The 22,725-nt window shown below is 39.7% G+C and overlaps 1 protein-coding gene across 1 annotated transcript; it reads right to left on the bottom strand.

The window, feature by feature from the left end:
* Positions 1-4,717: 4,717 nt before the first annotated feature.
* On the bottom strand, positions 4,718-22,363 carry LOC141938734 (kinesin-like protein KIF20B). The gene is made up of 10 exons (XM_074857690.1): positions 22,243-22,363; positions 21,786-21,911; positions 21,383-21,519; positions 20,229-20,384; positions 18,994-19,170; positions 18,238-18,399; positions 14,490-14,693; positions 7,901-8,045; positions 6,277-6,419; positions 4,718-4,975 (listed from the first exon to the last, which is right to left on the bottom strand). Exons 2-5 carry the CDS (start codon positions 21,877-21,879, stop codon positions 19,018-19,020), a joined length of 540 nt encoding a protein of 179 aa, XP_074713791.1. The 5' UTR covers positions 21,880-21,911; positions 22,243-22,363; the 3' UTR covers positions 4,718-4,975; positions 6,277-6,419; positions 7,901-8,045; positions 14,490-14,693; positions 18,238-18,399; positions 18,994-19,017.
* Between the last annotated feature and the right edge of the window lie 362 nt (positions 22,364-22,725).

Here is a 22,725-nt window from a genome sequence, read left to right as displayed (position 1 = left end):
CAGAGAAAAATTTGCATTCTCTGTGCCTTCTGTCAATCATGCAGAACCTGCAAAAAGATATCAATGGAAAGTTCTGCCGCAGGGCATGAAAAATTCACCAACAATTTGTCAATGGTTTGTGGCACAAGCTTTGTCACCTGTAAGGGAAAGATTCCCTACCAGTTATTGTTACCATTACATGGATGACATCCTGTTAGCATCAAACAACAAGGAGCAGTTGAATGACATGGAGAATGTGACTAGAAATTCATTACAACACTATGGATTAGTTATCGCCCCTGAAAAGGTGCAGAAAGTAGAACCCTGGAAGTATTTAGGACTAACAGTCACAGGTAGGCAGGTAATGCCTCAACCTGTGAAACTTAACCTTGAAGTTAAAACCCTTAATGATGTACAGAAGTTAATGGGATCTCTGAATTGGATTAGACCCTATCTCGGACTGACCAATTCACAACTGCAACCTTTATTGGAATTATTAAAAAATTCCAATGATCCAACAGAACCCAGAGTATTAACTGAGGAAGCATTAAAGGTAATTCACATGGTGGAACGATCTATACACGAGAAATTTGTTTCTCGAATAGATCTGTCTCAATTGGTGCAACTCTTTGTACTAATTGACAAAACTGTACCATTTGGTGCTTTGGTGCAGTGGAATTCTGAGTGGGATGACCCACTGCACATTCTAGAATGGATGTTTCTGTCATTCCGACCACGAAAAACTGCTCCTGGACTGTTTGAGCTTATTGCTGATGTAATCATAAAAGCCAGAAAACGATGTACAGAACTAACAGGGCGTGACCCAGCTAAGATTGTTTTACCTGTTCAAAATTGGTATTTTGAATGGTGCTTGGCAAATAATTATGAACTACAGGCAGCCATGGCGGGTTTTCAAGGACAGGTGTCATATCACCTGCCGTCACACCCGCTACTGAAATTTGCTCGAGAAATACCATTTGGTCAAAAAAATTTAAGCCGCCCAGAACCAGTGAACGGCCCTACTGTTTTTACAGATGGCTCAGGAAAAACAGGTAAAGCAGCAGTAGTATGGTATGAAAACAACAACTGGAACAACAAAGTAGTATATCAAAATGGTTCTCCACAAGTAGTAGAGCTACGTGCAATGGCTGTTGTTTTTTCTATTTTTTCTGTTCCTGTAAATATTGTAACTGACTCAGCGTATGTAGCTAACTTAGTTTCTAGACTAGACAAAGTGGTTTTGACCATGTCAGACAATCAATTATTATTTGATGTACTTTTAGAACTCTGGAAAAGTATTCAACTACGGACAGAACCTTATTTTATCATGCACATCCGTAGTCATACCACTTTACCAGGATTTTATACAGAAGGTAATGCCAGAGCGGATGCTCTTGTTTCCGCTATGGCTCTTAATACTGTTCCTAACATTAAGCAACAAGCTGTATTATCACATCAATTTTTTCACCAAGGATATCGAGCTTTACGACGGCAGTTCGGCTTGTCTCATGCGGAAGCTCGGTCTATTGTAGCCGCCTGCCCTGACTGCCAAGGAACTCACACACCAGTGTATTTTGGTACTAACCCCAGAGGTATGCAGGCTTTACAGATTTGGCAAAGTGATGTTACTCACATAAATGAATTTGGCCGACAGAAGTATGTTCATGTTTCCATTGATACTTATTCTCATGCCTTAGTAGCAACAGCACATAACGGGGAGACAGGAAAAGATGTAGTTCGACACTTCCAAAAGGCTTTCTCTATGCTTGGGGTACCACGCCAAATAAAAACGGACAATGGCCCAGCATACATTTCACAGAAGGTTCAAACATTTTTTAATTTGTGGGGTGTTACTCATGTTACAGGAATTCCCCATTCCCCAACAGGACAAGCAATTGTTGAGCGTGCACATAGTACGTTGAAGCGGCAGCTTCAAAAACAAAAAGGGGGAATGATTGGGGAACCACCACAGGCATGTTTGGATAAAGCAGTTTATGTTCTTAACTTTCTCCATTACGGGGATAATTCTTCTTTACCTCCTCTTTTTCAGCATTTCTCTTCTCTTTTTTCAAAACAGGATTTGCAAAAAGACATCAAAGTGCATGTTAGAGATCTAATTACTGGCCAGTGGAGTGGACCATGTGAATTATTAACCTGGGGCAGGGGTTATGCTTGTGTCTCTACAGATGCCGGCCCTCGCTGGGTTCCTGCTCGGTGTGTTCGGCCTGTGCTGGAACCTGCATCAGGCTGAAGGATGGGTAGTTCCACAACCCAAACAGAATGTCTGGGTGACTCTGCATTGAAAAAACTAACAAAGTTGGGATGTTGGCTTAGCAAACAGACTAACGCTACTTCTTTAGCTTTAAGTGGTCTTTTAACTGATGTTGATAGTGTTAGACATGCTACTTTACAGAACAGGGCTGCAATTGACTTTTTGCTTTTAGCGCAAGGACATGGATGTGAAGATTTTGAAGGAATGTGTTGCATGAATTTGTCTGACCACTCAGAATCTATTTTTAAAAGTATACAGCAGCTGAAGGATGGTGTGAGGCGTCTAACAGAAGAGGACGGATTGGATTGGCTTACAAGGATGTTTAAAGGATGGGGACTTTCTGGATGGTTGATATCTCTGGTCAAAACTGTGGGGGTCATGATCTTGGTAATTGTGACTGTGCTTTTGATGTTGCCATGTCTTGTCAGTCTTCTGCAAAGGGCCCTGCAGAAGACTGTTTCTGCAATATTTCTAGCACAAATACAAAAAGGGGGAATTGTCGGGGGAGGCAGCGGGTCTGCCTCTAGTCTAACTGAAGAAGAATTTAACCTTGAAGAAATTCCAGTGTATCCATGAGAGGCGAGAAAGTCCTGAGAAGTGCCATGGAAACAAGATTAGAGAACTAAGATAAGAAGAACTGTCCTGACGATTCAGGCGAGAAACTATCACCCAATCGTGAACTGTTAGTTACTAAAGTAAACCAATCCTGTATGAACACCTACTTTGAAGAAGGTTATAAAAAAGCTTGTTAAAACAATAAAGGGGCTTTTGCAGCCATTTTGGTCGCTTTCACACAATCTGATGTTTGTCGTGTCCGTCTCAACTGCGACAATGGAAGAACTGAATGATTGGTGGATCAGGCTCACTTTGTCACTTTCAAGTTAGAAAGAATAAAATATCAATCTTTCTTTGTTGAAGAGTATAGGGGTACAACTCCATTTTACAGCCATGAAACTAGAGAAAAGACAGTATGAGAATCTGATCTTACAAGTCAGGATCTACAGAACTGAACTATGCATTATCCTTATGAAAAGACATTTCATGCTCAGACAATCTACTGGATAACAGCAGAGAAAACCATGTCAGAATTTGTTGCCACTGAACTGACTCACAGCACATTTAAGTTACAGTCACATAAAGAGGAAAGGAAAACTACTTCTACTAAAGAAATACTAATGACCATTTTTACGTTGATTTGCATTTTTAAAGGTATCACAATTGTTAAAACAAAACTGCAACAGGTATTCAAAGTCCCTTTTTTTCCCTCTCAAGAAAAACAACTTTAATCTCATGTTCAAGTCAATCTGATTCTTTTTGTCTTCAATCAAACAAAAGACAACAGAGAGCAGCAGTCCAAGAAAACAAACAGAAAACCCCACTTATAACTTAAATCATGGAATCATTTCAAAAGGACAGTAAAGTTGCAGCTGTACTATCAAAAATAAGCAGCACTTATCTGGCTGTATGAGCAAACTATCACTGCCTCTACAGACCAACTGGTTGTTGCTGATGAACCAGTATGGCTTGGAAGGAGGGAACAAAAAAAAAAATAAATCTCAGACTCAATGTTGACAGAGAATTTCTGAAAAATTTTTGTGGTCAAGACAATACCAAACCTCAAAATGCAATCCTGTAGACAAGATATTCTTCCTGTGGTGCTATACACGTGCAAAACAGACTGATAAGGAGTTCTTTAAACAAAGGCATCATAGAATCATATAGATGATGGGTGACAGACCAAAATAATCCAATAGTCCACGTAAAAACAGTGTTGTATGGTTGGCATTAATTCAAGAAAATAAAAATAAGAAAGCTGCATGAGCAACAAGTTAGAGTACCTGATCACTTACTGGGATTGTCTTGTTCCATCCATGCCAACAGCAGGTCCTTGTCAATGTAATTTCAGCTCTTTCTGAAAGGTGATCAGGACTGTTCCTCAAACAGTGCAAAATCCTACGAAATACAGTCACTGCCCGTGACTTAGGTAAATGCTACATTGGTGAAACCAAAAGGGTTTTAAATGTTTACTCAGTCACTGATTATAAGCTGAAACCTTACTACATATAGCTGTTCTAGTTGAGCAGAACTGGATGGTTGGAATAAAACGTCAAATGTCTGAGAGTGGGTCACTTTAATAGCAGATTATAATTATCTATGGATATTATAATCCCCAAAGAAATAATATTGTGCTTATAAATTCCTTTAGAAGAGTAAATAAAAGACAGTTAAACCACACCAGTGATAAAAAGCATATTTCTCCACATAGTGCCAATTCCTTTTTTTGTCACTTCACAGAATTTATTGCATACTCATATTTTTTTCATTAAAAGTTATGGTTGGTATATTGGCCAGCTGAAAAAAACAACTTAAACCATTCCACACAGGCATAGTTCTTACTGCACAATGGATAAATTATGAACACTTCCAGAGACACCATTCCTAAAAAAAAAATATTCAGACACAAACTTCTTGAACAGTATTTCAACTTTAATGGAATCAGAACAGTAACCCATCAGAACAATTCTATACATCTCTATAAACACTTTGGAGCATGACTAAGTACCTATTACTTCCTATATACAATCACCTGAAACAATACACTGTAAATATGCCTTAACTAAGAAAATACAAACATGCTTTTGCAAGATTATTTAGCTCTTTTTGAGCGTAGCTGTCGCTTGATGATTAGCTGATCGCTTTCCTTCTCTTTTTTTCTATAAAGACCTGAAAAAGATGATATTTCAAGAGTTACTCAGCATTTCTTCAGTGACAAATGACATGTACTTCTAGACCCATGTAACCAACAACATGTTTTTTCCCAGAAGCTGTTTTCAGAACGAATTTTGCCTATTATCTTCTAGTCAGAGGTCTCCAGAACAGAGACACCATTTTAGTGCATCATAATAAGCAAAAAATACTGGGAACATATGAAATCCCTTTTTTTGCTGAAACAAATATCAAAGTCCAAAGAAAACAGTGATCTGAAAGCAGCTCTCACTTCTTATCTCTAATACTCATTTTGTGAAACAAGAAGCGTTCAGAAAACATATTTTTAGCTTAAATTTCTTTAGCTTTCTGACTTTCCCAGGATTCAGTCTTTAACTTTTTCTTCCACTTCCAAGCTCCTTAGCTTCTTTTGCCCTGCCTTCCTGTCATTTCCTTCAGCCTCCTGTGGACAGCATTTTGGTTACTGCTGCATCTATTCATACAGTTTACAGAAAAGTCAACAGAATAACTCAGTATGGGCAAATGCTCACCAGAGCGAATGAAAAAGGACTGAACAGAATGAAGAGATGTACTTCTAACAGCCAGAGCACGCTCAGCACTTTAGTTACTGACAAAACCATAAAGCTGGATTTCAGAAACAGTCCATCAAGCCCTGGCCTATAAGACTCTCTATAGGCTGGTTTAGACAGGGCAACGCAATTTAAGCACACGCAGAAGACTACTGAAACTGTGCTTTGAAAAGCATGGGTGTATCCAAATCCTAAAGTAACCCTAATAGCAGCTGGGCAGAAAAGGAATCGGAAATTACCTCAGATGCTCACTTGCCCTGCAAAGTTAATCGTACATGCAGACCTTTCTCTTCAGTGTTTCAATCATGCTATTCCAAATCTATGGATTCCTTAATGGTCTCTATTTCTGTTATCCCTTCATGCTACTCTTAAATGAACACCAACTACTGGAAAAACAAATTAAGACTCAACTGCTGTACTAGAGGAAAAAGTAACACTCCACATACCACAGCTAAGGTATCTAAGACTCCAAATGTGAAGATATCGCCATGACTGCTATATAGGTGATACAACAAGTCAGCAGTCACACACAGAGAAGATAAGCGAGAAAACAGAGAAAATTAAAGTAACACATCAGGAAGAAAAGACCAAAAGAAATAAGTCAGTACTTTCAAATCTCTTCTGCAACTTGACTCAATCAGGTTTGTTCTGTCCCCCCAATAGCTTATTTTAAGCCCAGATTACAGAAATAGATTACAGCGGACAGAACACTAACCCGTAATCACTTACCGAAGAATCAGGGATATCTAGAGGGCAAGAACTGTCCGTTGAACACAGCTTTCTCTTAGATCGTTTTGGCTTGAGCTCCTTTCCTTTGACATTTTCTGGTTCTGCAGACTTGGGAGAGCTTATTGTTGCCATCAGCTTCTTTGCTACAAGAAAAAATTTATTGTAAATCAATGTCTTATTGGTTTTATGAGCCTCAAAATTAATGAATAAAGGTTTAATGAATAAAGGTTTATTAAAATCAGTTTAAAAATGAAACAGATGTAGTCTGAAATTTAAACATAAAAATTCAGACGTGGTATGTATTTGACTACCACAGTCTTCTATATCCTGAAACAGTTTTCTATAGCTTCAAATGCAAAAGCTTAAAGGACACATTTAAATAGCACCAAAAAAATCAATTGGGATTCAGATTTCACTGGATGTTAAATACAACAGGAATTGAAAACCAGGCTTAACTTCTTTGTACTGACAGAAGCACAAGGTTGAGTCAATTTTCTCTATGTACTTGTATAGTTTTATCAAACTAGTACCAGCTCTATGAAGAGATGAGTGTGTGCATCTTATGAGCTAGAAGGAAAGAAGAGATCCCAATCAATACTAAGTTATGCAAAGGAGGGAAAAAATACAGGACATGGTAATAAAGGTTACAAATTAGACCTCATTTGCTCAAATAAAGTATTTCCAGGGTGAAATTTTGATTACTCTGAATTTGGCTTCCATTGATAATGACATGTTGTCCTCATGGAACCACTCTGACAAATGTGAAAAATGTTAGAAATCCCACTATCTTAACTGTGCATCGTGAATAATGACTAACCTTGTTTTAACCAGCCAAATAGTAGTGTCTTTTAGAATTTAACACTGGTGATTCTTTGTGCCCTCTGCTAATTTTAATCTTTTTTTTTAAAAAAAACCCAGTAACTCAGAAATCATGTCTTACTGTAGGAAAGAATAAAAATATATTCTTCAATGGAAGGTCCTAGCAGTTAATTTTCCCAAGGCTATACTTAAACTTGAAATCCATTAACTGCTTCAGAGCTAGTTTATTGAACTCTTCCACATATTTTCTGGAGATACTGGCTTTCAGATTCTGTAGAACTAATCTTCCTCTCCTACATACATACTTCAAAAAACATTAATACAATTTCCACAGAAACAAAACAGGAAGTGGGGGGGAGATTGCTTATAGAACAAGGTCAGATCTGGGTTTGAATTCAACTCTTGATTTTTTTAGATCAACAGGTCAAGTTTCTGAAATTGCCTTTAACTGTTTTACTGTAAGCAAGAACAAAGTAACTCAGACATTTTGAGCTTATCATTGCTTTTATGATAAATTTATATGCACATAGTCCACACTGCATCCTTTCGCTCTACCTGGCTTACCTTTCACACTTAACCTAAACTTTAGAACCATGTGGTCCTTGTAATCCAGTCGGCCTCTTCTACTCTGCAAGATTCAGCAGAGCAGGCCCCAGCTCAGACTCCATTGTTTCATAAATGAAAGAACAACTGGATGCAGCAGACGTGGCCTTTAACAGCACATACATTAACAGATTACAGTAGAAAAAAGCTATTCTACAATACCCAGATAACATGGAATAAGCCTTATTTATTCTGTACAAACCTTTAGAGTGAAAAATAACAGGAGAACTTTGGAAAAAATCTCCAATTTTTTGTAGTGTTCCATCTTTCTTTTTAGCTGACTTTTTACGTGAAGTAGATTCTTGCTTTAAGGGGTATTCTTTTCTTTTCTTCTGTGTAGAAGACATCTGTACAGAAATACACAGTCATTGTTTAAGTCAAAAAGTTGACTTATCTTCAAGTTTAATTCCATTTTGTTTGGCTTCAATGTTATTTTCAAGCTGACATTTTGAGCTTTGCTACCGAAACCTCTGCTCATTAATGATACTGCCGCAGCAAGCAATGTAGACAACCTTATTTTATACCCAAAAGAAAAAAAATTGTCAGTTTCACAGAATACATCTAAGGGCATGAGTAATATAGGAAACAAATAGTTTCTTTTAAAAAAGTAGATTCAAAGTTTTAGAGTATTTCATTAGACTAGCTGTTCTAGTTATAAAACAGAAGAAAACTGATGGTGAAAATAAATCTTCTGTCCACCCTTTGAGCCTGCCCAGGTTACTACTAAGGCCTAAAATCATATTTTTATAGTTGTCATGCATATAGATGACACAAACCTTAGTTTTACTTCAAAAGGAATTGCCTATAACATGACATATGCTAAGAGTATGCTCAAACTAGTCTTCATAACTACTCAGCATGCAACATCCTTCCCTGGGAATCCCTGTACGCTGCAGCCAGTACACGTTCTGGGCAAATACAGACTGACTCTCCTTGGTTAGCTTAGAAAGTTTAGTAGGAAGACAACGTACGTGTTTAAGAATCCTATTAAAATACATAGATAAGGATTAAGATACTGCTGCATAAGAATGTTTGCTCCTTTCACAAGTCCACCTTTACAGAAAAGGTGGACTTATGAAAGGAGAAACTAACTTCAAAATTGAACAAAACCAAACTATTTTCTTGTTGCTTGTAGAAGGTGAATTAGTCATAGCAGGTTTTGCATTTTCTTGTTCTCACTTTTCACAAAATCCTAAGAAAATAAACATGACAAATTTTAACTAGGATTCTTCCGGAAAGAATAATGATTACCTATATTACAGAAGCAGCCACTATTTAAATGCTATGACTAACAGTAGGGAGGCATTGACTACTGCTGGATAGAGGTAACTATTCAAACGTGAAATAAACACTAAACAAACTTGTGGAAGGGAACTAGAAATGCCTGTAGTCAAACCATTCTGACATTTACTATTTTCTTCTCTCTGTTATTTCCTATACTTTTGACTTTAAGAGATTTGACAAGCCAACACCCAAATTGAAATTAATAAATCTAAGTGTAAATTTGGATTTATGGTGACAAGTATATAAAAAACAGGTTGGTAGCACAGTGCCATTGTTAAGCTGTCTTTTAATGACATCTTCTATCTTGTGAAGTGGTGCTGAGAGATTTCAGATAACCGACAGCCATACCAACTGATAACAGCATCAGAAAATGGAAAGAGGATTTTGTTCTTTAATTAGAAGGGAGCCTCTGAAAAAGATTTGGTTTTGTTTGTTTCTAAAACACCAGGGAGTTTGTTTCATTTTTAAAAAAATTTGACATGAGCAGTATGTGGTTATTTTAGCACTACAGGTTTCCCCTCAGTTTTAGTTTTCACAATGCTTTTCAGTTTTAGGAAATTTAAAAAAACAAACTGTGTCTTCAGTAGACTTGTAACAGTTAAAGTTACTGAATCATTTTATAATCTGTTTGGCATATGTAACATGAAGATAAATATTTAAATATTTAAATATGGGTACAGAAGGCCCCATATGCAGACCGGACCCGCTTCATAGGGAAGTCTGCTGCCTCCCTGGGGGCCGCGTCAATGACCTCAAGGCAAAACTCCCCACTCTAGTGAGACCCAAGGACTACTACCCTCTCCTGGTTTTTCAGGTAGGTAGTGACGACATTACTAGGAGAAGTCCTAAAGCAATGAAGAGAGATTTCAGGTCCTTGGGGAAAGTGATTAAGGGGTCGGGGGCACAAATTGTGTTCTCCTCCATCCCTTCAGTTGGAGGGATGGATGAAGAAGAACACAGGAGAACTCAACAGATGAGCTTGTGGCTCCAAGACTGGTGTTACAGTCAGGGCTTTGGATTTTTCAATCATGGGTTGGTATACAGGGCACCAGACCTTTTGGCATTAGATGGAATGCACCTGTCCCAGAGGGGGAAGAGGATCATGGGACAGGAGTTAGCTGGGCTCATTGACAGAGCTTTAAACTAGATTTGAAGGGGGAAGGGGGAAAACATCAGCCCATCTGAAGTACATGTATACCAATGCACACAGTATGGGTAACAAACAGGAGGAGCTTGAAGCCATGATGAAACAGGAAAATTATGATGTTGTGGCTATTACAGAAACATGGTGGGATGTCTCCCATGACTGGAGTGCGCCTGTTGATGGCTACAAGCTCTTTAGAAGGGACAGACAAGGAAGGAGAGGTGGTGGGGTGGCGCTGTATGTTAGGGACTGTTATGATTGCCTTGAGCGCAAGTGTAGCGAAGACAGGGTAGAGTGTCTTTGCGTTAGAATCAGGGGGAAGGCCAACAGGGCAGATGTTGTAGTAGGAGTCTACTAGAGGCCACCCACCCAGGACAGAGAGGTGGATGAAATATTCTATAAGTATTTAGAAGAAATCTCATGATCGCTTGCCCTTGTTCTTGTGGGAGACTTCAACTTCCCAGACATCTGCTGGAAGTACAGTACAGCAGAGCGAGACCAGTCCCGGAGATTCCTGGAATGTGTGGGAGACAACTTCCTGACGCAACTGGTGAGAGAACCAACCAGAGAAGGTGCCCTGCTGGATCTCCTCTTTGTGAACAGAGAAGGACTGGTGGACAATGTGGCAGCTGGAGGCCGACTAGGGCACAGTGATCATGAAATAATAGAGTTCTCTATTCTTAGAGAGGCCAGGAGAGGGCTAAGCAGAACTGACATCCTGGACTTCAAAAGGGCTGACTTTGTATTGATTAGGCACCTGCTTGAAAGGATCCCTTGGGAGACAATCCTGAACAGTATAGGGGTCCAGGAAGGCTGGGCACTCTTTAAGAAGGAAGTGTTAATGGCTCAGGAACAGGCAGTCCCCAGGTGCTGTAAGAGAAGCCAGCGACAGAGAAGACCAACCTGGCTGAACAGGGAGCTTTGGCTGCAACTCAGGGAGAAAAGGAAAGTTTACAGCCTTTGGATGAAGGGACTAGCCACTCACAGTGATTACAAAGACACAGTGAGGCTATGCAGGGCAGAAATCAGGAGGTCTAAAGCCCAGCTGGAAATTACCCTGGCTTCAGCAATCAAGGATAACAAGAAATGTTTCTATAAGTATGTCAACAGCAAAAGAAAGACCAGGGAGAGTCTCCATCCCCTGCTGGATGCGGGGGGAAACATGGTAACAAGTGATGAGGAGAAGGCTGAGGTCCTTAATGCCTTCTTTGCCTCAGTCTTTAATAACAAGACTAGTTGGACTGAGGGAATCCAGCCTCCTCAGCCAGAGGACAGAGACTGGGAGAACGACCCCCCTGCAATCCAGGAGACAGTCAGTGACCTACTGCATCACATAGACACACACAAGTCTATGGGACCTGATGGGATACACCCGAGGGTGCTGAAGGAGCTGGCTGGGGTGCTCGCCAAGCCACTTTCCATCATTATCAGCAGTCCTGGCTGACCGGGGAGGTCCCGACAGATTGGAAACTGGCCAATGTGACGCCCATCTATAAGAAGAGTCGGAAGGATGATCCAGGAAATTACAGGCCTGTCAGCTTGACTTCAGTGCCCGGGAAGCTGATGGAGCACCTCATCCAGAGTACCATCACACAACACATGCAGGACAACCAGATGATCAGGCCCAGTCAGCATGGATTTATGAAAGGCAGGTCCTGCTTGACAAACCTGATCTCCTTCTATGACAGGGTTGACCTGCTTATTGGATGAGGGAAAGGCTGTGGATGTAGTTTACCTCGACTTGAGTAGGGTCTTTGACACCGTTTCCCACAGCATTCTCCTGGCGAAATTGGCTGCTCGAGGCTTGGATGGTCGCACACGCTTTGCTGGGTAAAAAACTGGCTGGATGGCCAGGCCCAAAGAGTTGTGGTGCATGGAGTTAAATCCACTTGGTGGCTGGTCACGAGTGGTGTCCCCCAGGGCTCGGTTTTGGGGCCACTACTGTTTAAGATCTTTATTGATGATCTAGACGAGGGGATCGAGTGCACCCTCAGTAAGTCTGCAGATGACACCAAGTTGGTGGGAGTGTTGATCTGCTCGAGGGTAGGGAGGCTCTGCAGAGAGATCTGGACAGGCTGGAGCGATGGGCTAAGGCCAACTGTATGAGCTTCAATAAGGCCAAATGCCGGGTGCTGCACTTGGGTCACAACAACCCCCAGCAACGCTACAGGCTTGGGGAGGAGTGGCTGGAGAGCTGCCAGTCAGAGAGGGACCTGGGGGTGTTGATTGACAGCCGGATAAACATGAGCCAGCAGTGTGCCCAGGTGGCCAAGAAGGCCAATGGTATCCTGGCTTGTATCAGAAATAGCGTGGCCAGCAGGGCCAGGGAAGTGATCTTGCCCCTGTACTTGGCACTGGTAAGGCCGCACCTCGATTACTGTGTTCAGTTTTGGGCCCCTCACTACAAAAAGGACATTGAATTATTCGAGTATGTCCAGAGAAGGGCAACGAAGCTGGTGAAGGGTCTGGAGCACATGTCGTACGAGAAACGGCTGAGGGAACTGGGGTTGTTTAGTTTGGAGAAGAGGAGGCTGAGGGGAGACCTCATCGCCCTCTACAACTACCTGAAAGGAGGGTGCAGAGAGCTGGGGATGAGTCTCTTTAACCAAGTAATAAGTGATAGGACAAGAGGTAATGGCCTCAAGTTGCACCAGGGAAGGTTTAGACTGGATATTAGGAAGTATTTCTTTCCAGAACGGGTTGTTGGGCGTTGGAATGGGCTGCCCAGGGAAGTGGTGGAGTCCCCATCCCTGGAGGTGTTTAAGAGTAGGGTCGACATAGCACTGGGGGATACGGTGTAGTTGGAAACTGCCAGTGCTAGGTTAACGGTTGGACTAGATGATCTTCAAGGTCCTTTCCAACCTAGATGATTCTGTGATTTAAGAGTAACATTCAGGTGAATAAAACAGCAATAAGATACTTCTAAAATTAGTTCCATGTTATTGAAAAATTACTTAGCTAAATGTTATCCCATCAGGATATGAACATCTACGCTATGAAAGGATTTATAAATGGATTGGTAAAACAGTCTTCTCAAAACATGGATAACTATGTTAGATGAAATATATTCATCTGTAGATAAGGTTCAGTACTTTTCCAGTGCCTTCAGAAGGATGGTTATTTTTACACTTACTTTTCCAGCAGCCTAAGAGAATACTCCTCTCAAAGAAAATTGGTTCAAGACATAGGAAGTTTAAATCAAATCTGGACATTATTCCAGAATGAAGCGTTCAATTCCAGATGAATTAACTTACACAACTTTTAACAGTTACTTTTGCAATCCAAGTTTAACAAAATGAGTTTATTGAAGTACTGTTGAACACTAATCACTGAAGTGACCGTTTCTCTTAACTATTTTACTAAGAGATTAAAAAAACATCACTTGAGAACACTTGAATGAGAATGCTAGAAAAGCATCAGACACTTCACTCTCCAGCTGAGACAAACTCAGAGTGATCACTTGCCACTTATGCAAATGACCCACAGGTCATCTCCCTATACTCACCTGTCAGCTTCAGAAGTCCTCAGAAGTACAGAGATTCATAAGCCCCACAAGTAGGATTACAAGTAAGTACCACCACAATGAGGTATTAGGGTTTCATAGTCTTTGTGTCTTAGAAATAGCTCTGTTCATGCTAATGTTGATAAAAGTCAGAGGAAAGAAATGTGCGGTTCAAGTAGGAGCAGTGAAGATTTTTACCACCCTGAACTGCTGTGAAGCCTTAGTCTCGCACATAAACACCACAGCACACTAAGAACGCTGGCACATATAACCTAGCACAACTGAAGGAATTAAAGAGGAATTAAGTTCTACAGAAAACAGGGAGGTTCAGGTGCTCGTGCAATTAGTTCTGTATATTCCCTTTAAATACAAAAAGATCAAAGAAAACACAGACTGGACAAAAAGTCAAAGGAAGTGGTCTTGAAACTCTGAAATGCAATGATTAAGCCCAGAGGCTTAACTTTTAATTGCCTATTAGAAGAGGTTATAGTTGATACCAATGATTGCTTAAACCAAAAGAAGCAGTTCTATTGAACTGGTCTCTAATCCTGCAGATCACAGCTACAGACAGAAGCAAATAGTAAGAGCAAGGAGAGAGAAATGTAAAAGGTGAAGAGGAAGTACATATCAGGGACAAGCGTCCAGAGTCTGGATAAATTGAAATCTATGACTTTATTCAACATAGGCCAGAGATCCACACCTTGGCAGGAGGTGGGGGGTGGGGGGGAAAGAGGTTTAAATATTCTCTGTATATATCCTTAGGATCTCAGTGAGAATCAAAAGGATAGGATTTTAACAAATGATCAGAGTAATAAATTGAAAGACTACACAACACATTTTGTCAGTTGGTCTAGGTCATACCTCATCCCTCTCTTCACTTGTCCTTTTCTTTCTTGGCTTGAGCACTTTAACTGTAGCTGGTAAGGTGCTGCCCTGGTGTTTCACCTCCATCTTATCGGGTTCCAGAGGTGTGAACTGAATTTCCATCTCTGGTTTTGGGAACCGACTAGTATTTCCACTTTCTGTGGACACTTCTGAAGAGTCAAGGACAATTTCTGAATGCTCCTGCAAATACATGGAAATTTTAAGAACACAAGTTTTAAAATAACTGAGTTAAAAAACCCATAATACACATCTTTCCCCAATGGATTGCAAAGTAAGCATTCCATTTCCCAGCTTTCACTTTCAGAACACTTCTAATTGAAGGAATCTACTTCAACCATAGCAGAGTTTAACCCTTACTTTCTAAAACTTTTTTGTTACATTTTAAAAAGTTAACGTTTCTATCTACAGTGACAGAACTTGAACTCAGCCTGATACTTTGTTTCCAAGTCATTTTGCTCAAGGGCAGAGACAGTCACAGTTTTCACAAGTAGCAGTAGTAGAATGGACATGACTTTCATCTTAACTCTGCTGCTCCTTAGGAGCTAGGCAGTGATAGCAGCTTTTGAGAGAAAAGTATAACCTTTCTCTAGCCTATCTTTAAGGAATTTTCCCTTCCCCTTCTACACCAGAGAAGTTGTGTAAGTAACAAGGTCCAACTAGCAAGCTACAAGCCAAATTCAACCTATGAGAGGCTTCTACATCACTACCTGTTCTCTGGAGGAAGAGCAGGCATTAAGGCAGCCCGCAGCCCACAAGCTGAAAACCTTGTCTTGTACCTGCTTACAGCCAAACTGCAAGAACTGCACAGTGAGGGTGGGATGGAAAAATCAGTTTGACAATTCTTCTTCCTCAGCAGCACTTACCTTCCACCATCCACCCAACCTGTTTTTCTTAGCAAAACCAGCAAGTGAGAGCTGTGGTCCTCCCAGCTCCTGCATCTCTGTGGCAGCAGTTCAGCTGCTGGCTAGCATACAGGAATGGATTCAGCAGCTGTTTGAATGAAACCTGAAAGACAGGCTGCTGGGGTGGTTGGTGCTTAGAAACTGCAGGTGGCTGCTACTACTGCTGCTGGTGGGGTCCCAAACAGAGCAGCTGCTGTGGCTTCTCGAAGGGCACTCTCCTCCTCTCAAAAAGGAAAGTGATCAAAGCTCATGGAAAGCCCAGAGATAGTCACATTCTGCAACAGGCTCTGCTGGGATTCTGAGTAAGAATACAAGCACCACTGCATTCCCAAGAATGGAGTCGGCTAATAGAAACATTTTTCTTTATAACTGCTATTTCATGAGAGTTAGCCATCAAAAAGTTACACAGGAATGGCTAGTGTCATTAGCTAACACAGCTACACACAAGAATCCTGTAGTGGAAGAAAGCAAATCCAATTTGCCCTGCTACTGCTCATCCATTTAAAAGGGTTTATATATTTGTTTCAAGTGACTTATCTAATAATCAGCCACTTCATAAGCATTGGTGAGAGGTAGGATTTCAAGAGCATGCAGCTGAAGTCAGATATAGCTATTCACATGATTATGTTATACATCTTTTATTTCTACCAAAAGCCACTAAAATGAGGTGATCTGATCGCCAAGAAAGGTATTTGCAGAATAAAACTTTAGAATTATTCAGACAACAGGATACATTTTCTTCCCTATTCTGCATTTAGCAAAACCCATACAACTGCATAAAATTTTTAAATTTCAGTTTTGTACCAACCTCACTTAATGAAGAGGCACTGCTAGGACACTGAGATAATGAATAATTCCCTTTAACTGCGTCATATCTAACTGAAATACTTGACAAAGTATAGGATTAGTCCTGCTTTGTTTTTCTATAAACTGTAAATATTTAGAACGAGAAGAGATTATGCTAAACTGTAAACCTCAAAATATTTTGATTTTTCTAAAGCTACAATATAAAAGCTCAAGTGCAGACAGCTAATGAACACCTGGGCTGAGAGACAACACAAGTTTAAGGCAGTAACCTCTACTCACGATGCCATCATGAGATGTGCCCTGCTGGGTCTCACCAACAGTCCGTCTAGTTCAATATTCTGCCCCAAGAGTGGCAAAGGGAGATGCTATTTAAGGATAAGATAGTGATCCTGGTCACCTTGTCATCTGTCCTCTCCATACTCTCCCAGCATTCTTAGCTGTGCATTACAATTGTCAGAGTCTACACCACTGTCTAACCCTCAGAGTATCCATTTAAAAATATATTGATGGATTTCTACTACAAAATTTTTCTAATCCCTGCTGACAGTAACTGTTTCCACCACCTCCAGAAAATTACTAGCTGCTTCATATAGGAATATGTTATTTTAGCTGTCTTAAAATTATTTCCTATTAGTTTCACGAAGTGCTGCCCAGTTCTTGCAGGATTTTAACAAGGACAGTTCTGCCTTCTGTTTACCCACCGCAACCATGATTTTGTAAACCTCAGCCCCACAACCCTCTGGTGGCCTTAACCTCTCCTAATCACAGTGCCAGCTTCTTAGCCTCTCCTCACAAGGCAGGAGACACACATCGTCTTGATCACCTTAGATTTTCTTCTTTATCTCCACTATATCTTTCCTGAGAATTATTTGACTTCCCCCCAAAACTCTACCCCATTCACTTCACACCATAACAGTTTATCACATGATAATCCTGGTAGTAGCCTCTCCTTATTCATAACATCAAGTACTGTGGCTACTGGCTTGAGGTAAATACTTCAGCACCAACTGTTCACAACAATTCTTCTCTGTAACTAATTTTATAGCAAAAATAACTAACTTTATGGTGCTCTCTTAGCTGCCATTACAAAGCTGTATAAAGCAATAACCATTCTGAGAGCTCCTCTCTACTCCCTCATACATCACAAGCTTTATCTATACGGCACCAGCTGAATTGATGAAGTAGCAAGAAACTGGCCAGTCTTATTTGGCAGTAGACAGGAGAGAGATGAAGAGATGCATTTCATCATTCAGTCCAGTTCTGCCACAAGAGGAGAATCGCATCTTCTAGCAGCCAGGGGAGGGTCTGCTAGGAAATCCATGTTCAGCTCTCTTCATTACTAGTTAGCAATGGAGTCACGGAGCATTAATTCAGTTTGGGAGGAAAACTACCTCACTGAATACTGCTCACGTAGCACACAGGGATTTGGTCAGAATCAGAAGGCTCAGTACAGGTGCAAGCCTTTCAATTTTTGTTCAGGAAATATGCAAAGTCGATCTTTTCTTTGTGTAAACTTCAAATATTGTTTTGTTTTTAAGTAAGATGCAAGATACCGTTCTGTTCTTGTGAACCCCATACGGGCTGGCAGCTCTAATTACAGAACCATCTCTACTACCACACTATAGGTGGTATCAGGAAAGTTGTCTGAGCTGAAATCCCCTTAGCACTGACATAACCAAACAGAGGTGACATCACAAATATTATGTCTTCAAATCTCTAGAATCTGGATTAGTTAACTAGTTTTTCCCTCAGGTACAGAAGTTTTATAGTGTATAGAGAGGTGGTATTCTCTTAACTAAAGTACTTCTTTTTCTGAGAGGGAACTTGAAAGAGGGAGAGAGAAGAATGAACAAGAACTCAGAACTAATGATATAGTTAAAGTACGAAGAACTACAGAAAGTAACTTTTGGGAGATTCCCCATGTTGATGAAATATATACTGAGAAAACAACAAAACAAAGATGTTACTAACAACATATCATTAGTACATACTTTCTATAAATATAACAAACATACCTCTTTGTTTACAGACTGATCTATTTTATCTTGTCCTTCAGGTAAAGGTACTTCTGCCAAAGACTGAAGACTTTTATGGTTAACGCCTTGTTTCAATTCCTTTATAAAGTCATCTTTCTCAGCCAGCTGTTTTCTTAGTTCTTCTGTATCAGTTCCCTCATCCTAATAAACATAGCAAAAATTGCCACAAATTGCAGGATTGGCAAAAGAAATTAACATGTGCATGAGCATCATTACAATTACTCAGTAGCACCAGTTTTAGAATTGCAGGCTCAAACAGCCAGCTGTCCAACAAAAAGCCAACAACTTCATGTATGAGTGGCCTCTACTTAAAGCCAAGAAAGGTCATACAACAGCCTGGGAAGATGCAATGCAAAATTTTTATTTTAATCTACTTATGTAGGGTTATAAATTTCACCTCCCATTGTTTGTGAAGTTCTTGGTTCTGTGCAAAAGGCAGCTGATGTGATAGTTGTTTCAGATTTCCAGTCTAATCAAATTGCAATCAAATGATCAAATAGACTTGAGTGTTTATTTGAACTACTAAGTTTTTTGAAACTTCAGTTACTGTTACAAATTCAATTTCAGAAAAGCATAAAGCTTTTTTTTTTTTGTATTAGCTGCAAACAATTTCAATATGTTTGGAATAGAGCCAAAACATAGTGTTTTGCAGAGTTAGTGAATAACAAAAGAAAAATCACAAAAACAACTGAAAAAAAAAATCCCACAGAAACAACAGAAAGAATGAGAGAGGACCTTTCCTGAATCATTTACTGCAGCTTATTTCAGTTCTGCTATTTCTTTATCTTTTTGTATGGTGATAGAAGCCAAAGTCTTGAGCTGTACTTCCAAAGCTTCTATTAATTTATTTCTTTCTTCACGCCACTTTTGAAGATTGTTGTCCTTTTCTACCAGCTGTGCAGCAAGTCTTTCCTGAATGGGGGAAAAAATAGGTTAGAATTGAACACCACTTCTACAAACCATCTGAACTGTTCTGACAGCTTAGTTTGGCATAGTCAGTACTATTTTATGGCCTCAGTAGACTTGAGAGCCTATGTAGATCTTAAAAAGCTCACACAGAACTAGTTTCACTACAAATATACAAAAGCAAACCATGCTTCAAATGAGAAAAAACTGTATCTATATTTATACTGTTTGTGAAGAGAATTTTTGTCAAGAACCACCACTCCTGCTTGCCCACTTACTGATTTTATTACTGGAAAGTCTCAGGCAAGCAAAGTCACAGACAAAGTGAAAGTAGTCCCAAGCTCCTAACATCCCCCTGTACTGATTGCAGGTCCAGAAGGTCATTGCTAACTACTTCTAGATGCAAGTACAGTTTTAGATTGCACAGATTCATACAATAATTTCATATGCTTAAGAAATTACAACCTTGATACAGCCCAGTGACCAGGCAAGGTATCCACCTTGTTATTAACTATCAGTCACTCTACTTTGAAAGTGGTATGGGAGCAAAACCACTAGCATTTTGACCAAGTATTTTTACTGGAAAGATCTGGAAAGAGGCTTTTTTTGTCAACTACTGCTTGCTTCTTCTCTTCCTTCTAAAGCCTCATAGGCTTCTCCCCCCCCCCCCCCCTTTTTTTTTTTTTCAGAAAAGCCAAGCAACAAATCTTGTTTTTCAAAGTATGTTTTCTTAGCTTCATTAAGTAGCAATTCATTTAAGCATAGGTTACTTATTGGTGTTTTACACACAAGATGAATTTTGAAGAAGGTGGTGGTGGTGATAGGATAGAAAGGAACAGGCACACTAACTTCCATTACGTATTACGCTTTTTCATTTTGTGACACTCCTATTCTTCCCTTTCACATTGAGATGATCTCATGTAGGCTTTGTCATGTGATAAATGAGGGGACTTTGACAAAGGCCAGCTCCCCTCAAGCACCCACACTGTTAACACTTGACACGAGATCTGCTCTGTACTAACGACTTACGCTAGAGGACTCTGACGAGACCTCCAGTCACTTACAATTTCTGCTTGCTGCTCTACATAACGTTCTCTGTCATCCGCAAATTTTCTCATTTCTCTGTTGTGATGGCTCTCAGCTTCTTTCACTTCACTCATGAGTCTCATTTTTTCCTCCAGCCAATTCTTTTTATCAGTTTGATACTTTGTCTCACTTTCCTATTTTAGTGGAACCAGAAATAAAGCCATAGGCAGAGATTAAGCAACAAAAAAAAGAAGTCTTAAAATCCAGATTACCATTAAACTCATTAATTTCAAAAAGATAACAGAAATACTAGCACAGTTTTACTCCAGCATATTCCCAAGTGCAAGTATTATATTCTCATTTGTTCCTTTCCAGTTAAAAAAATTGTTCAGCAGTTCTCAGAACTTATTATTCGGACTGGCACATCTTCAGGGAACAGACTTTTTTCCCTCTAAAAAATGCTCTGGGTAGGTCACAAACACTATTAAAGTTACACCAAAGGTAATGGCAAAAAGACCCTTTTTACTTACAAATTCCCAATCTTTTATACTTGCAGAACATGTTAAAAAACCTACTTCAAGACTGAAAGGCAAAAAATGCAGCAAAATTTGAATGGTAAACAGAGAGAGTGTGTAACTAAGAATGTCGCTTCAATCACAGCAACTTTGCCTCCTTCTCTGCCACAATCAAACCTCTTGTCAGACATTCTCCCACATAGGACCTGAAAAGCTGCTTGAGAAAAAAGTCTACTTTCTAATCCAAGGAGAATTAAGAGGTAAATCCTTAGTCTAACAGGAAGGACTTACAGGTCACACAGCAAGCACAAGATCTTTAAACAGTCTGATTTATTTGCCCAAGCAACTGACGGGAAAAAGGCTTGAAACAATCCAACTCTTGACATCTGTTCAAGACAATTTTAAGAGGAGCCCAGCTAGAGAAGCACCGTCCATGGTAGCATAACATAGTGAAGGGTGCACTCCATTATGGAGCATCAGTGATGCTGTATATTACAAAGACACCACATCCAGACTTTGCTGCACTGATGCACGGCAGTTTTTAGAGGAGGTTTCCTTTACCAGAACTTGCCACATTGTGCCCTAGTTCTTGAAGATAGCAACACAAAAAAAATTTAGACTCCTAAATGAAAGTTATGGCTTTAAACCTAAGTATGAATTACATCACCATGTTTTACCTTCAGTTCTTTTCGCAGCTTTATTAATTCCTCATTTTCATCTATGTTTTTTTCTGTGGTTTTGCTCATCTTTTGCTGCCAGTCACTATTGCTCTGGTTATCCAGCTCTCTATATCTCTGCTTCCATGCTTCCAGTTCTAGTCAGCACACAAAATGAGGTTATATAACATCGTCTTAAATGCATATTTGACCACATTCACATCCTTCTACTAAAGTTACTTGGATTTATCAGCCATGACCACAGAGGGACAACAGAAGCCTTTAACTGTTAGAAGTTTGTTATGTACTATATAAAATTAATGCCTAAATAACACTCAGCAAATCAAAACAGAGATTTAAAGCAGCTATCACAATACATCCAAAACAATTTTGTCTCCTTGCTCCCTTTCCATGGAGAGATTACCCCAAACTAATCTGTTGGTCTCTTCTAATTTGGTTTCAATCACTTGATCTTGTTTAATATGAGTCTGTTCTTGTTCTTCTAATGTCATCCGCATATCTTCAATTATTTTTTCCTTTGCACACAGATCTGAAAATATATTTACAGATGAGCCCCCATCCTAGTTCCCACCATTCTCTCCCAAAGTGCCTTCATCACAAGTAATTTCCCCCATTTCCTGAGATCTAAAGCTCTATTAGAAAGAAATAGAGTATCTCTACTAAACTTTCCAAATCCAAAATTCTGAAGTGATTCTCATCAACTTGATTTAGGTGAGCATTTCATTGTTAATGTCAGACTAAGGCTTGTATTATACGAAAACCTAACTATTGTTCCACTGCTAAATGTTTATCAAACCTGCAAAAACTGTTATTGTGCTAGTTCATGTTTCAGGGTTTGACTTTTTCCACAATAGGCTTACTTTCAGAGCAACGTTTTCTTCCCACTTTCAATAGAGTCTCCTCACAATCCTTGAATTGGCTGCTTTCAATCAGTTCATTAGAGTTCTTTTCTGCCAATTTTCTTTTAATGGTAGTTACAGTGTTGTCCTGTGTTAAAATAAGATAAATTACTTTGAAGTTTTACAAAGTGAGCACTTAATAGGCTTAGTAATCTTTTAGATGCAAATATTTTTACAAATCTATCTGGGTAACCTGTATATGGGTTGTCAGAAGAACAAGTCAGTTACAGATCAGTTGCTTAAACAAAAAGCAGGTACACCTTCAGACAGTAATAAGCACAATGCTTTGCACTGTACAGAAAGTAGAGCAAGAGACTAGGAAACTACGAAATGCAAAAGGAGTTTACCACCTGAAGTATCCAGTGTCAAAAGAGTTGAGGAAATCCATGATTTGCTCAAAGGGCCAATGGTCAGCTCTACAAGTTCATCACTTTCTTGTCATAG

This window comes from Strix uralensis, unplaced genomic scaffold (assembly GCF_047716275.1).
Source record: "Strix uralensis isolate ZFMK-TIS-50842 unplaced genomic scaffold, bStrUra1 scaffold_259, whole genome shotgun sequence".
In the NCBI taxonomy this organism is placed as follows: Eukaryota; Metazoa; Chordata; class Aves; order Strigiformes; family Strigidae; genus Strix; species Strix uralensis.
Note: the sequence above shows the minus strand (reverse complement) of the source record. Positions and strands in the feature narration are given on the sequence as shown.